Here is a 16680-nt window from a genome sequence, read left to right as displayed (position 1 = left end):
GCACCTCTGGCACCTTCCCCATCCTTCTGTATCCCCCATTTCCACTGAGGTATTTGCTGGGTTACTGTGTTATGGTACTTATCTGGTGGTTAAAGTGTAAGAAAAAACCTGCATATGTGGATTACATGTGGCAGTTTCTCCTGCACAGGAGAGGTTTGAAAAGCTGAGTTTTAACTGAGTTTGTAAAACTCTTTGATAAACATGATGTTTTAGAGATTTTAATCGGATCTGCTTTTCCTACAGGTTTTCAAAACCAAAGGAGCTAATTGTAGCAGCCAAAGGTGTGTTAACATGTGTCTGAGTTTGGGAACATCTGCATGCACCATGTAAGCAAGCAGTCTTTTGCAAGATTTTTTCATGTTAAAGGTCCATGTATACTCCTTCAGGTCTATAGCAGTTGCCACTTTTAGGCTTCTCTCAATCTCATTGCCTTGAACCTGGTTAAAATGCACCTACTTCTGTGTGATTTATTTATGAGGAAAAGAAAGAAAACCTGTATTGCCATTTCTTTCAAAGACGACAATGCAGATTTGGAGAAATACTATTCACGTCTGTCTGAACGGCTCTGGTCCTGGAAAACTGGTCTTGGAATATTGTCAGCAATTGATCCAGGTACAAAAATGCTCATTCTATAAGTTTTCCACAAGAAAATGTCCAAACAGGAGAAGTGTCATTCATCTACTGGATTGGCACTCCTCACTGCTGTCTTGTGGCAAGGATGATGACTCAAGGCCTCGTGTTTGAAAGGATCTCTTGTAAACTGTTGATTTATCTGTCTCCTTTTGTGCCTTTCCTCCTTTCCTCTTTTCCCTCATAGATCCACAGTGTCTAAATCTTTCCCCAGTTCTGGTCTTGTGGTGTTTGTTCTCATTTATTTGACCACTGTGAGGCCTACCATAGGTGGAAGTTTATCAGATCTTATTTCAGAGTCAGGGTACATTAGTTAGCACAGTGGTTAAAATATAAACAACAGTAGGAGGCTTTTTAAATAGAAGTTGACCCTTGAAATTGGGTTTACTGTAAACTCAGAAAGATCCCCTACAAAAGAAATTGCAAACAATATCAGAATACAGGTCACACCTTATTTTATAAATTCACATAAACATAATTTCCCTAAATTTCAGAATAGAGAAAGACAGAAAACAGCCTCTTAGATAACGGTTATTTGCTAAGAGGAGAAAGGACCAATAGCAAAATTCAGTTGCTTGGAGGGGAAAATCTCAAAAGGCAGCTCTAAGGAAGGGCACAGCTGCAAGACTGTGGCGAGCGTGAACTAAAGGAGCTCATGTAAGAATCACAGAATCATCTAGGTTCGAAAAGACCTTGAAGATCATCCTGTCCAACCATTAACCTAACATTGACAGTTCCCAACTACACCATATCCCTAAGTGCTATGTCAACGCGACTCTTCAACACCTCCAGGGATGGGGAATCCACCACCTCCCTGGGCAGCCCATTCCAATGCCTAACAACCCGTTCTGTAAAGAAATGCTTCCTAATATCCAGTCTGAACCTTCCCTGGTGCAATTTGAGGCCATTACCTCTTGTCCTATTGCTTGTTACTTGGTTAAAGAGTTCCAAGGGATAATGCTATGGCATAGATCCACATACAGCTGGGAAGTAAGGAAGGTATTTTTACTTTCTTTTCAATGACAACCAGAACAAGTCATAAAAGTGAGACTTGCATAGCCCTGATTCACAGTCAGAGGGAACTTTGCGCAGCGACCCCAGAGGGATAACATGGATGGCTTCTAATGGCAGGAGCTGCTGCAGGTAAGATGGAATGGGACTCAGGAAGGAAAAAGGTAGCTAAGTTAAAAATAAATTCTGTCCTTCTTTTATGTATGAAGGTACACAGAGGGTAGAAGACCTGGTGGATAAGCTCATCTCTGCAATTTCTGGCCATAGACACTAATGTATCCAAGGAAAGGAAAGTGACAGTGACAGTAAGGAGACAGAGCATGTTTTTCCAGTAGTGAAAGCATTAGTTTTTGAGATGTTCAGTTGTTCCGGCTGCTGTCAAATATAAGAAACCAGCAGGATAGTCAAACAGACTTTAGAGAACTAGAGAGGTTCTCTGGAAGTGAACAAACTGAGTGTCATCTTTCTAATATAAAGATCTATAGAATTAACTACTGGGGTTTCTGTGTTATTGAAAAAAATCTCGAAAAACAGGGACGCTGCAATTGCCTTTAACAGACCTGTGAAGAGAATTAATGCCATAGAGAATCTGACAGTAGCCTTTACTGGAGGTGATTAAGAGAAAATGCAGTCCTTTCCCCACCTTAAAATTAAGCAGCTGAAGAGTGAATTCAGTTGAAAATACTTGAAAATAGGGCCCAGTTCAGCAGTCATGGCATTTAGCACGCAGCCTGCTGTCACTCTTTACATGTGGGGCTGCAAAAGAGAAGTGGAGAAGCAGTGTATAATAGAGCCTGAAATTCAACCTGTATGTCTATTTTTCTTTTTAATCCTGTTTTCTTCTTGGCAGAGTCTATAAGAAAATGAGTATCTATTTACACTCAGGCTCCTCAAAGACTGGTGGCTGTCAGGTCATGGCTACACTTTTTTGCATTTAGCAGGCAAGTAGTTCCTGTCTCTGCTGCCACATATCACAGGACTCAGCTGTGACTCCTCGTCTGGAGCCCATGCAGAGGGAGGGTTGTTGAACTCCTACCAGTCCTTCCTCTCACACATAATGGTGCAGTTTAACCCTTTGACCATGCTGTTCAAAATGTTTGGAGTTACTGGGGAGTCCTTGGATGAGGGTCAGGGCTATTTGGCAGTAGAATGTGGAAGAGAAAATGAAGAAAAGAAGCATAACCACTATTCCACTTCTGGTTAGAAAAACAGAGGAGAGAATGTGTGGGGAGAGATTTTGCATTTTGTCCAACAATTGCCCAAGTGCCTCCAAAGACCCCAGCAAATGCCTGCTATTTTGTTCTGGTATTTTTCTACACAGTTATACAGTTATATATACAACCTATACAATGATCCCTGCAGCAGTGTGTTGTTTACTGGTGGTTCCAGCTAGTGATGAAATTGCCTGTCTAGAAATATCACTGAAATAGGATGAATGTTTATAGCTCCTTGTTTCTATGACAGTCTCAGAAAAGAAGGACAAGCCACCTCCATTTTCCACACAATGTGTATATTGAAATTGCCAGTGCAGTTTCTACTTGTCACTTACATGTAAGCTTATTTCCATGCTTGTTCTTGACTCATTAACTTGAGTGAAGGAAGGATTTTCTAACCAGTTTAATCTTACTGAAATGAAATGTTAAAAGGGCAAAGGCAGTAAAAGATGTGATATTCCATTCTAGGCTGTGTGGAATGGGATCAGTTCAAGCCACTTGAGTCAATGAGATTTTCAACAATATGTCAGTGAGGTGAGAATATCACTTTTAGATTTAGCTTAATATTTTGTCTGTGTGTATGTGCATGTGCCTGTGTGTTTATGTGTGTGAGTTTAACATACAATAACATCTTTGTTTATGAGCAGTTTATAAAAGTGCTCTTAATGGTTCCAGTTTAATAGATGTTCTATAAAAATCTTTTATTCTTTAATCATTTTAATGTCCCTATGCAAAAAGACCTTGCCATTAGATTCCACAGTTTGCTTTTCCTGGAGGCAGCATTGGAAAAGTTGTTTGGTTTTTGGTTTGTTTTTTTTTTTTTTTTTTTTCCCCTGACTCTTATGTAAACTTCTGAGCTAAGATCAGAAAATTTGGATTAGAAATCATGGGAAAATTGCTGATCAGCCTTATCGTTTGCCCCTAGTATATTTTAACTCAAAGTAAATTTCTGAAAGGTATGCCATTTACATAAGCCATGTGTCCAACAGACTGTAGCATATCATGCTTTATTTTTGCCAGAGAAAGTGAAGAAATATAAGCTTCATCACAAACAACAAGGTGGAAGGCAGATGAAAGCAGGGTGAAAACTTAAACAGATGATGCTGTGAGCAACTGGAGTGATCTTCATAACTTTTTTTCCAAACTTGTTTTCAAAGTCTGCAGCACCTTCCCTAGTCACAAACTGCCTATCAGTCTTGTAACATCTAGCTTCTTGAAGAAAATGCACTTCTAGCACTCAGAAAGGTTTGAAGTGCTGCAGTTGTCCACAGGCTTAAGGTACAGAAAACCGAAAGAATCCAGTGGTACATTTGCAAGTGTGACAGAGTAAGAACATACAGTACACCAAAACAGGCCCAGGAAGCATGGATGAAATGAAGAGGGTGATACTTGTGTGCCAAGGATTCAGGGTGCCATCCAATGAGAGAGTGCTGGTGTTATTGTCAGAATCAGGGTCCGAGTTCCTAACTTCCATGACAATGTATTGACACAGTCCTAGTAGGAGAGAGTTGCACTGTAAATATAAAAATAAATTTATTATTTAGACACACCAAAAGACTGGAAAATGCAAGAAGCCTTGCCAGAAGCAGTGTATCACTATGTGCCAAAACCAGGACAGGTGACTGATAGTAAATCAAGAATTCCCATGCTGCAAAAGAAAAGCTAAAACTGCAGTCATTTTCTCAGCTGAAGAAAACAATGCACGATTTCTAGACTGTATTCTCATAAAAACTAAAAAAACCCCAAGCCAAGTCACAAAATGATACCCAGAAAAGACTCAAATACCTGTGGAACCAAGTCACACAAGATTCAGAGAATATTGTAAAGTGAAGGCCAAAGAAATCTTCAGTCCCTGAAAATATCCGGTAGCAAGAAGATGGACTGCTAATGAACCACAGGGATTTCTGGGAAAGAAACCCAATTTTCAAATGTGATGCATAGCGACATGAAAATTATCATATTTATTAGAGTGTCCAGGGAGAGCTACACCAACGGTCACCCCAAATCTAACCAAATAGTATTGAGAGATACTCTGACAAGAACATCCAGGGAGAATGTCCTTTTTTAAACCTTGAAATCAAGAATAATAGCTTTTGGTTTACGTAAAACAGCAGCAGCATTTCAGTGATGAATGTGCAGGGTTGTTGCGTTCCATGAGGATTATGTGGCTACACACATCTGTGCTGCTGCAATCTGTGAATTACAGGCAGACTGTACAAAACCTCTGCAGGCAACGGTATCACCTAGGTTGGCAGACTCCAGCAGGCACAGTTCAGCATCTACCAGCAAAAGTCAGTATCAAATACCTGAAATTTCTGTTATAGGAACTGAAGAATGGCTTATAGGCACCAAGAGAAACAGGAACAATTTATCTACAGAGAATTTGTGCCAATGTTTTTTGAAGGAACAGCTACTGAAAGAACTTACAAAAACAACAATGCATGGGGAATAGAAAGTAAGTGCGAGATGTCAGCAAGCCTTTCATGTGCTCCAGGAAACCTCTTGCTCAACAGGTTCTGAAAGTATCCAAGCTTACTGAGCATACAACTTAAGAAAAGCCTTTGGGGCTGTATTACCACAGGAGAACTAGGGAGAGACACACTGAGTATTACATTCAGGAGAAAACTTGTGCAACTAGAGAGTGTATTATGTTTGTGACAGAGCAAACGAGTTGTTTCTGGGTTCATGCTGTAGGTTTTTTTCCTACCCCAGTGATTAAGTGAAGTGAATGGTAACAACAAGCTGCAGAATTAGCTGTAGCCTGAAACATGCTCCCCTGTAACAGCCTGTTACATGTTCAGCTGATCACACAATAAAAAGTGGAAGAGACCCACAACCAGCTCCAGCTTCTCAGGGTCAGGCCACAGAGGTCTGTGACAGTGTGAGAAACTCCATGCAAAGGGCCACGGCCTTTAAAAAGTTGGCTTATTCTTATGGCTGCAGTGGGCATACACAACTAAGGGCAGACTGGATGGAAAGAGAGCAGGAGCTCAGAGAGGGGGACAATATTCAGGATCTGGAAGGAATCCAAGAAAAAGATGCTGTCAAGAAAGACTAAGTTAAAGAACAGTTACTCAAACAGTATCATGATGAGCAAAGGAAACTGAGTGGGTCATAATGGAAACAGTAAAGAATTCATAGAGAAGATCAAGAAGTGAGTAGAAAGTCTGCAAATACTTTTTAACTGTAGCTTCTTTAAAAATCCAAAAATGAGTTTATAGAATCTGATCTCTATAGAGTTCTTTGTAGCAATAATAAAGTATCTAAATAAAGTACCTGGTTAACTGGGATATGGAGAAAGCTGAAGTATTCAAAGACTTTTTTGCCTCAGTCTTCACTGGCAAGTGCTCCAGCCACAGCACTGAAGACACAGAAGGTAAAGGCAGGAACTGGGAGAATGAAGAACCGCCCAGTGTAGGAGAAGATCAAGTCTGAGACCTTCTAAGGGACCTGAAGGTACACAAGTCCATGGGACTTGATGAGATGCATCCACAGGTCCTGGGGGAACTGGAAGATGAAGTTGCTAAGCCACTATCCATCATCTTTGAGAAGTCATGGCAGACCGGTGAAGTTCCCACTGATTGAAAAAGTGGAAACACAACCCCCATTTTTAAAAAGGGAAATAAAGAAGCCCTGGGAAAGTACAGGCCAGTCAGTCTCACCTCTGTGTCCAACAAGATCATGAAGTGGATCCTCCTGGAAACTATGCTAGGACACATGGAAAATAAGGAGGTGACTGGTGACAGCCAACATGGTTTCACTAAGGACCATGACAAATCGTGCCTGACAAATTTGATGGCATTCTACAACAGGGTTACAGCACTGGTGGATAAGGGAAGAGCAACTGTCATCATCTACCTGGACTTCTGCAAAGCTTTTGACACTGTTCCACACAACGTTCTTGTCTCTAAATTGGAGAGACATGGATTTGATGGATGGACCATGTGGTGGGTAAGGAATTGGCTGGATGGTCGCACTCAAAGAGTTGCACTCAAAAGCTCAATGTCCAAGTGGAGAGCAGTCATGAGTGGCGTTCCTCAGAGGTTGGTGTTGGGGCCAGTGCTGTTTAACATCTTTGTTGGTAACATGGACAAGTTCGCCAATGACACCAAGCTGTGTGGTGCGGTCGACATGCTGGAGGGAAGGGATGCCATCCAGAGGGACCTGGACAGGCTTGAGAGGTGTACCCATGCAAACCTCATGAAGTTCAACAAGGCCAAGTGCAAGGTCCTGTACCTGGGTCAGGGCAATCCCCAGCACAAATACAGGCTGGGTGGGGATTGGATTGAGAGCAGCCCTGTAGAGAAGGACTTGGGAGTATTGGTGGATGAAAAATTGGCTATGAGCCAGCAATGTGCGCTTGTAGCCCAGAAAGCCAACAGCATCCTGGGCTGCATCAAGAGCAGTGTGGCCAGCAGGTTGAGGGAGGGGATTCTCCCCCTCTACTCCACTCCCAACTTAAGAAGGATGTGGACCTGCTTGAGCAGGTCCAGAGGAGGCCACAAAGATGATCAGGGGGCTGGAGCACCTCCCCTATGAGGACAGGCTGAGAGAGTTGGGGTTGTCCAGCCTGGAGAAGAGAAGGCTCCGGGGAGACCTTATAGCAGCCTTTCAGTACTTATAGTGGGCTACAGGAAAGATGGGGAGGGACTCTTTATCAGGGAGTGTAATGATAGGACGAGGGGTAATGGTTTTAAACTGAAAGAGGATATGTTTAAATTTTATACAAGGAAGAAATTCTTTACTGTGAGGGTGGTGAGGCACCTGAACAAATTGCCCAGAGAAGTTGTGGCTGCCCCCTCCCTGGAAGTGTTCAAGGCCAGGTTGGATGGGGCTTTGAGCAACCTGGTCTAGTGGAAAGTGTCCCTGCCCATGGCAGGGGGGTTGGAACTAGATGATCCTTAAGGTCCCTTCCAACCCAAACCATTCTATGATTCTATGACTCTATGATTCTATGATAAATACTAGATATAGATTTATAATATATTTTAAACGAGGCATACAACTGGAAGACTAAAAAAATACAGAAATTCTTGTTCAGATTACAGTTCCATAGGAGGTGTACATTTCTTCTGCTATTAGGTCAATACATATATGGTTTAGAAGTGATATGTTTTTAAGTGATATGCAGAAAAGTGGAACAACAGCTGAAAATTCTGGAACTGGCTTTGGTAACTGACTTGGAGTCAATGGAACAGGCAGGTTTCTGTTGATTTCTGATGTTTCTGGAACATGTCCCACTCAGCAATTTCCTTTGATCACTGCAGTACTGCTTGAAGAGTCTTTCTCTAACCCAGCCTTTCCTGACAGAATCCATGGCAGTCCTTTTCCATTGCTCTGGGTGGCAACCAGGCCGGGTTCCGTGGCTCTGGGAGGCTTGACTAACCTGGGGGTGCCCTTTCTTTCTTCACCTCCCTGCCACAGAGCGCACAGGAGCATCAGCGGCCGAGCCTGATAAGGCAAGCACCGGTGCCATGCCATCCAGCTTCACTTGTCCAGTCCTCTGAGATGTCCTTGCCTCTTCCAGAAATAAACTGAAAGAACAGTTTATTTTAATTCCTGAATTCTATGTCAGGACTGAACTATTGATGTCACAAGTGAGAGCAGGATTTCTGTGCAAGTGCCTCACAAATGTCTTAACCATACCATATGCCATCCAACTCACTGCTTTGCCTGCTGGAGTGAATAGTTGTTTTTTCCACGCAAACATCTAACCTAGGAAGGTTACGTGATTGCACAGTACAAATCTCTGCCTGGGTGGTGAGAGTGGGGGGAATTAACCTCAAGAGGAAGCAACCCCAACAGGCATTCATCCAGTTCCTGGCAGCACAGGCACAGCATAGTCTTTTCTTACCCAAGGCAGCAGCTGGGTTTGGCTGCTACTTTCTTATTCCTGGAGCAGCAACAGAAAGGGGAGCAGATGCCAGTGATAGGTACAGGGACAGGCCTGATTTGGGATAAAGTTTCTTGCAGTGGGAAGATCTTGTACATAGAGATAGGCTAGCTGCTTACATGTACAGAGGTGTCTGAACAAAGAGGCAGCCACTTTCATGAGTTGGAGCACATCTCAAAAGAGAGGGATGAAGTAGGAAGCTTACAGCTGCTGCCACATGTAACATGGTTGACTTACCCAGGCACAACACAGACACACTGACAGACAATAATAATTGGTTGACTTGGCTATTGTGTTGCAATAGCTACTTATGTTCAGCCAGTAATGATATTTATTTAAGATTCATATGAATTGTTACAATTTAAAACCATATTTGGAATGCTGTTTCTGCACAGGGACTGCTTTCCCAAAAAGCCAGCCTGCATCCAGATTCAGTGGACAACTATTGCATTCTTGATCCAAGAAACAAAACTAGGAATTCGGACAAAAACAGGCTTTGATGGCTGGGTACAGTCAAGTCCCCAAGAGGTGACTCCATATTGGACAAATCTGTCCTTATCTTGGCAGACCAGAGGTCCTCCAACTTCAGCCTAGGGAGGAGAAGAGAGAGTAAGGTGATCTCTCTAGTGATAGAGACACTAGACATGCAAACAGCAAAATACTGGCAGGAATAATATTGTGGTAACTTTGAAGGACTCAAAATATGACTGAAGCAAGGGCTGGAGAGAGAGAGAGAGAGTGTTTTATTAGACGTACTGGAGTAAAAAATTTTTGGGGGAAAATAAAAGTTGTTTCCAAGCATCCAGGCCATTCTCCTGGTCTGAAGATCTACCAATCACAGATGTGGGAACATGCCCAGATCACTGTGAGGCCAGTTACACAAAAAAGGGGAAGTTTCTTAATTTTCCACATCCTACTTGATCCCGGACAAAACAAATTTAATTGTTTTAATGCTGTTCCTTAAAATCCAGGCACGGCAGGATATGAATACCTATGTGCAATGTTTTGTGAGCCTATCAATGAAGGCACTGTCCACACTCTCAAGGATATCATTTGCACTGGCAGTCTTGAACACCTGCTCAGGTAGACCAGCGTTTGCTTTCTGACTCTGTCACCAAGTAGCTACCAGCTTTTTATTGAAAAGCTCCCAACATGATAGCCTCCATTAAGAAAACCACATCTTAAAAGTCTTTTCATATCCTTGTGTAAATTAGAAAACTGGAAGTACTTCAAGCTTTATTTAATCAAGGGATTAAATCAAGGGATTAAATAAAGATGTGGTACAACTCCAGGCTGCACCAGAAACAGTCACTAGTTTCCACTCTGTCTCTAGGAATGAAGGGAAGTCCAGGTAGTATATTACAGGGTTTATTTCAGGTGAGGTGGGGTATTCACAAAAGTAGGCTACTATGAGTAGGATATGTCAGCATGCAGTTCTGAAAAAAAGGCAAAATTACCCTACACAATTCCCATGCTATTTTGGTTGACTGTGTGAGTGAAGAAAAAATGTTACGTATACCTCAGTTCTTATGCTTCACACAGAAGCCTTGAGTTGCTGAAGCTATTTCTGAGCCTTGAAAGTACAAATTGTTATTTGACCTGCTTACACTCAAAACTAGATTATTCTTACCTCACAGTTCTCTATGCTTCCAAAAGTAAATCCACCACAAAATTCATGATTTTTGACACTTCCATTCAGAAATTCAGGGCGATTACATATTCTATTTTCAAGCACAGGGAATTCAACGTCTTTTAATCTGTTGTCTGTATTGGTACCTTCATGAACAACCAAGAAAATATAACCGTTATAAATGGTAGCCCGGGCATTGTGATCCAGTGAAGTCTCAGTAATGAAAGGACTGGAATCCACCCCTAGCTCTGCTATAGTCTCTGAGGTCCTTGAAGGATCTTATTAAGTCTTTCAACTTCTTTGTACTTGGATCATGCCTACCCTCAACAAGATTATTCTCATTTGAACAGTGTTGCTAAATAAATAAAAACAGATACTTAGTATTCTGAGCCATTGTGTTGGTTTGTAGGCTTTCATCATGATGCAGTAACAATGGCTTGTTTCAGGGGGAAAAATGTTAGCCTGGATTTACTTTACATTAATTTGAACTCTTTCAAGCCTAAAGTGTTTTCCACACAAGGAGGGTTTTCCTGAAGACAAGGTTGAATTTTCCCAAAACACAATTTATTTAGATGTAGGACTCTGGTTCTGCTCCCCCTCCCCTGCTGATTTCATGAACTTGTTTCATAACATGGCAGGACCATCTTCCCCACTGCCTAAATGCAACAACGGTCTGTTGATTTTTCCATCCTAATGCACTTCCCGAAGAAATCTAGCCTGTGCCATTTTTTTTTTTTTTTTTTTCTGGCTGTGATCACTAGAACATAGGAAGCAGCTGCCACCGTGTGGCAGGCTGAACAAAAAAGAAAAAAAATGCAAGGTAAGAAGGAAAGAGGTGAGAGAAAAGCCAGTAAATACTGTCTATGCTGGAGAAAAGTGTTTCTTGATAATGCTGATGAGTTACACTAATAGTAGAGTGATTATTCTTAAGCATTATTTTTGTAGCATCAGTTTTGTAGCTAAATGACACAAGGAGGGTAAAAAGGTACTGCATTCTATGTGGAAGGTTTTTATGGTGAAACCTAGAGAAGGGACATGTTCTGTTAATTTTTTTTTTTTTTTAATTCTGGGGATGCACACACAAATAAGAATCCATTGGTTTTGTTTTACACGTGGTGTATTAATAAGGTGCTGTCTGGCAAATGCGGTGGGAAGAGCATCCCTTGTGTGTAGCTCAGCAAGGACATAAGTGTGTACATGGGAGCTGGGACTGACCAAGGGCAGATGCCAGAATCACTGCTGGAAGCCGCAGGGACGAGGAATCGTCTCCTGCCACAGCAAAAGTGGGTCAAAGAGGGCTGGGTATTCTCAGTCCTCAGCATAGGTGGAGTAGGAGCTGGGAAGCAGGACACCACATGGTCAGTTTTTAATGCTGGACTGTGAACAAAATTCAGGTAAGGGTTTTGCTGACATTAAAAGCCTTCAGCTTCAACTCATTTTGCCCATGCCCATAAGGTGGCTGGATCTGAGCAAGCTCTGACTCAAAGGCTTCACAGTTCCTGGGATGCCATCTTATCTCAGATACAAGGTCTTGAGGCTGTTACTTGCCCATATAGCCTATCATTCTGGAGTGAATGTAGGTGTCTGCAGGTATCTGTGCAGACAGTAAAACTACAGGAAAGCAAGTGCAAGCTTCGTTCAGATGTTAAAAAAATGTATATCTGAAGATCAAAATTAAAGGCAAGGGCATTATTTGAGTATTGTCCTTATTTGTGCAAATACAGTGTATACCTAAGCTGAAGAAAGACTAAAATAGACAGAGATAAAAGGTGGTAAAGTCTTAAGTCTAATTCTCCTCTCTCTTTTCTCTTGTTTAATGAGTTCAGTTTATGTGAGCATAAAGTTGCCTGGTGACTTAGTTAAATCTTAAGTAAAATGTGTTTTTCAGGTCCCATGAGTACACATATTTTGGAATAGGATTTGAAAACCTTCCTAAATTTTCAACTGCACCGAATATACTTTACCTCTTGTTTTTCCCCAGGCAGTTAGAAAACATACTGCATTTCTTTCCACCATCAGACTGGTTTCAGGCAAACAAACTGGTTTTACGCGGTCAGTAATTGTTACAGGACTGGAAAAAAAACAAAGAATAATTAAAATATCCTTAGAAAAATTACCATTAGCATGTTCAGTCTTCATACTCAGAAGACTCTGCATTGAAATGGTGTGGGGAAGAGTGGAGAAGGTGATGGTGCCTTAAAACTGTATAGATGGTTGTAAAATAGTGCCTAGTCACTTAGTGAAGAAAGAGATTCCTTACAGCAACTGAAAGTCTCTGAGATATGTTTGCGGGCACAGTCACAGTTCGAGTGTGTTTGCAGCATAGTGCTAGAGCACTGATCTCTGGCTACCCCTGCTACTATAGGAACATGCACAAGCCCAAGCCCAGCCCCCAGTAACCCTTGCAAGTGGTGTGAACCTGACTTATCTCAGATCGTCCCTGCCTCAGAGGTCGTGGACATTTTCAGGGACTTCACAGGAGGAGGGAAGGATGGATGAATGAGTAAATAAGCAGACACAGCTGAAGCTGCAGAAAATTCCTTTCTCTGGTTACATGGCTGATATAACTGTGGGTAACATCATCCAGCATCTCACACATTACTAAGTCTAGCACCTCAATAAAATAAATACCAAAATAAAATTCTTTCTCATCACAACATCGTGCCTGGATGCTTCAGCACTGGAACAAAGCTTGATATGGAGTGGACAGGGCTCTGGGAAGCAGTTCTGCAGAAGATGAAAATGTTGCATAGGGAGTTTTTTGCTTTGAACTGTCTGATCCCTTATTGACTTTCAGATGTAGATGTGAAAAGATGAGGTGGCTTCTGGAAGGTGTATCGCCCTAGAAGTCAGACAAGTGCAAACAGTTTTGGAACAGTGAAAGTATGTCTGAAAAAGCTGTGAAATGAGATCTACTACTGTCAGAAACCTACCCTGTGAAGGTTATTTCTGATTGTGAAAGAGAGTTAAAGGACCTGAATGAACTCCACATGTTCAGTCAGGGTAAAATGAACCTTTATAATCTCTTTTCAGGCCCAGAATTACTTTCAAAGTATGTGATGTGATGTGATAGCTAGTGAGATCTTCAATGTCCAATTAAAGGGAACTAACAAATCCCCCTGTTCTTAATCAGACCATGTCAGGGCCATGAGCCCCAAGAAAATTCAAGAGAATGAGAAACCAAAGGGAACTGACTCTGACCCCTCTTAAAATAAAAATCTCTCCAACACAAAAATCTGAATGAAATGTGAATGCAGCAGTCCAGGACAGTAGGAGATGCTAATTAGCTCCTGTGTTGAAGCTACAGATGTGCCAATGCTATCATCATAATTTTGAACTCTATCTTCCAGCCCTCTGAAGTCCAGGATTGTTATCTCAAAACTCCACTCTCACATGGTTCCATGAAGTTAATCCTTTTCCCTACAAGAATGGAAATCAGTTGTGCAGCTTCCAAAACTAGTTCATTCACCTCTCAATGAAGTCCACTTTTATCAAAAGAATTCCTGAAAATTAATAGACAAGAGGAGATTAAAGTGAGAAAGCTCGTATTGATGGGGGGTTTCTCTAGGTTTCTAGTGCTGTTCCTCTAGGACCTTTATCTTCAAGGTTGTATTTAGCACCTCAGGTCTAATTCCACTGGTAGTATGGCCCTTAGAGCAACTCTGGCTTCTGTTTAGCCTGTCGGTGTGACAGTAGCCAGGCAAACATTTTTGAACTACAGCAATAGAGCACTGCAGCTTCTGCTTCCCCAACACCAAAAAGTAAACTTCATTTCTACCTATGCTCCTATTCTGCACCAAGGAAATTTTACATCCAGCCTAAGGTGAGACAGCACCTAAAAAACCCGTTGGCACACAAGGAACTGGCCTTTGAACAGGATTGCAGCGAACACTGGGTGGATACTGGCACCTTCTCAGAGGTCTCTGATGTCTGGGTAGGTAAATGAACAGGAGAGCAGGGAACAAGTCCTCAGAAGATACACCAGAATATAGTCAATGACATTGAAATGGAAGTTTAAAGTCCTGGACAGCACACATCTTCTAAGGAGCATGGCACATAATTCACCTGGGACTAGACTTCTACTGAAACCAGTGGTCCTCCTCAATAGATCAGCCCTCCTTTGGGATGACTTTTGCCAAGATCTTCACAGACCTGCACCAGTTCTCTGACAAGTCTTGTCTATTGACACAAAATGCAGGTATAGGAGTAGCAACCAGTCTTCTCGCATCATATTTTCTTGGGTGATCTGTTTCATGAACAGACAGTGAAGATTTGGAAATAATAAGGTCCACAAAGAAAGCTGAAGGCAAATGTAAAGAAGAAATCTAATGAAGCTGAAAACAAGCAAAGTTGATCTAAGCCAGAAACTGAGGGATATGATGTCTATATCTGCTATTTATGGCATCTCACATGCAGAGTGTGTTCAAATGGTGAGTGCTGCTGATACAAAACTGACTACAGTGCTATAGCATGCAAATGTGCATAGAGTACCTGATGAAAGAGGAATTGAATGACAGAGTTGCAAGCAGTAGCAAGAGTAAAACTGGTGAAGCATGAGTTCCTTCTGCTCACCTGAAGTCAGTGGGATTTTGATTAACCAAGCACCAGAGTTGAAATCTAAGTGAAATTGTTCTAAGTTCATTAAAGCTGTATGGTGAATTTCAAAAAAGAAATGTCCTCTCAGGTCAAACATGACCTTTTCATGATCTTTTATCCATGTGTGGTGAGCATAATAAGGAGAGGGAAATCAAGAAGTAGAAAAGTTTCAGGACCATCCCAAAAGGGAACAAATAACATTGAAATAACTGTACACATTTCAGAGCAGACTGCTCAGACATCTAAGCAAGACCCAAAAGAGGACTTCAGGCAATTACAGTTATGCACAGGATTTTTTACTATATTAAAAGTAGGATCTGATTTTACTGAGCTGTTGGCCAAGGCTGCAGCTCATGAAACATGCTTGTGGCCTGGCCTGGAGCATTGCCAGGGAAACTGGACCATTCTACTTGCCTCATGCAGAAGCTGTGGTGCCTCCTGGCCAAAACTTGAGTTGTGGCTCACAGCCCTCAGAGCTGAGCAGGAAAAGCCTCCAAGCAGCAGATCCTCCAGACACAACTCCGTTTTAGTTTACCTCCACACTCCCTGCTTCAGTGGAGCTGCTTCTTAGCAGGTGGTGAGTGGGAATTCCCCATGACAATCCCTCCCATCCTAACTGGTCCTTGCCTTTCCTAAACTGCATAAGAAGCTCACACGGATTCTGCCAATGGTGTCATTCAACAGGAGAGATGCTCAGAGTTCACCCTTGAACAGATGCCTATGCTAACACTTGAAGGGACTCTCACACTCTCTCATACCACCCACAATCACCCCTGAGAGCTAACTCCAGGCTAAGCTAACCTGTGACTTCAGAATAAAGGTGTTAAGGGTGGAAAGCCTGGACTGAAATGGTACCTGCTCAACTTCAGCAAAGCGATGTCTGCTCCACTTGGTTCCTTTAATACTTTCTGAACACTTTGGATCTGCAGGGATGGCTCTGCTGCATTGAGATTCTGTATCCCAAGAAACACCCTGTAGGAAGAAGGGTCTGTTGACCTGGAAGAAATGACAGTGGCAAGGTTACACATCCATGCATGTGATCAGGAATATCATTCTTACAAAATGCAGTGATTTCCCTGGAGAACTGCAATTAATAAGATGGTCAGGTTCCTGTTTCTGACCATAGATGCCCTCATTTATTCTTGGGGAGAAGGAAAATGTGGCTTTTTTAATGGTTTGGTTTTTATGACAATGAAAAATCCCATTGGCTGTAAATAATGTGGCACCTTCTTGCAGTGTTCACAACTACTAAAGCCCTAAGGGTCAGCTGCTAGCCACAGTTTTTCCAAGTGTAGTTAGCACCAGCACATCATTAGCACCCTGTTCGGCATGCTTTGGGGTGAGGGAGAGGGCAGGCAACAGAAGTAACCTCTGTTGTGCTCTGCTGCTGTTTGACTGAGAGAGGAGCAGAAGATAAAAATCAGCTTGCTGGCAAGAAAGACAGGAAATAAGGAGTAAAGAAAGTGCCTTTTTGGGTACATCTTGCTCCTCTGTTGATTTTCTCATACAGATTTAGGAAATGTCTGTTATTGGTTCGAGTGGATACTCACTCTTGCAAGCACTGAGCTGCAGTAAGGACCCACTGTGGATGTATCAGAGTGCCAGCACAATGGTGCACATTGATACTAGAATAGAGAAGACAATCACATTAATTTAAGACTGCATAGTCAGTTCTCCACCATGTATGCTGTACCCCGTGGGAAACA

At 42.1% G+C, this 16680-nt stretch overlaps 1 protein-coding gene across 1 annotated transcript in view; it reads right to left on the bottom strand.

Annotated features, from left to right (window-relative positions):
* The window catches only part of LOC141921612 (apolipoprotein(a)-like), a 65920-nt gene that overhangs the window by 27749 nt on the left and 21491 nt on the right, over positions 1-16680 (bottom strand). The window contains 4 exon segments of the mRNA XM_074820536.1: positions 10379-10524; positions 12343-12449; positions 15830-15970; positions 16525-16599. Of these exon segments, the coding sequence (XP_074676637.1) occupies positions 10379-10524; positions 12343-12449; positions 15830-15970; positions 16525-16599 (469 nt within the window).

This window comes from Strix aluco, chromosome 3, assembly GCF_031877795.1.
Source record: "Strix aluco isolate bStrAlu1 chromosome 3, bStrAlu1.hap1, whole genome shotgun sequence".
NCBI lineage: Eukaryota > Metazoa > Chordata > Aves > Strigiformes > Strigidae > Strix > Strix aluco.
This window is presented reverse-complemented; position numbering and strand designations above follow the sequence as displayed.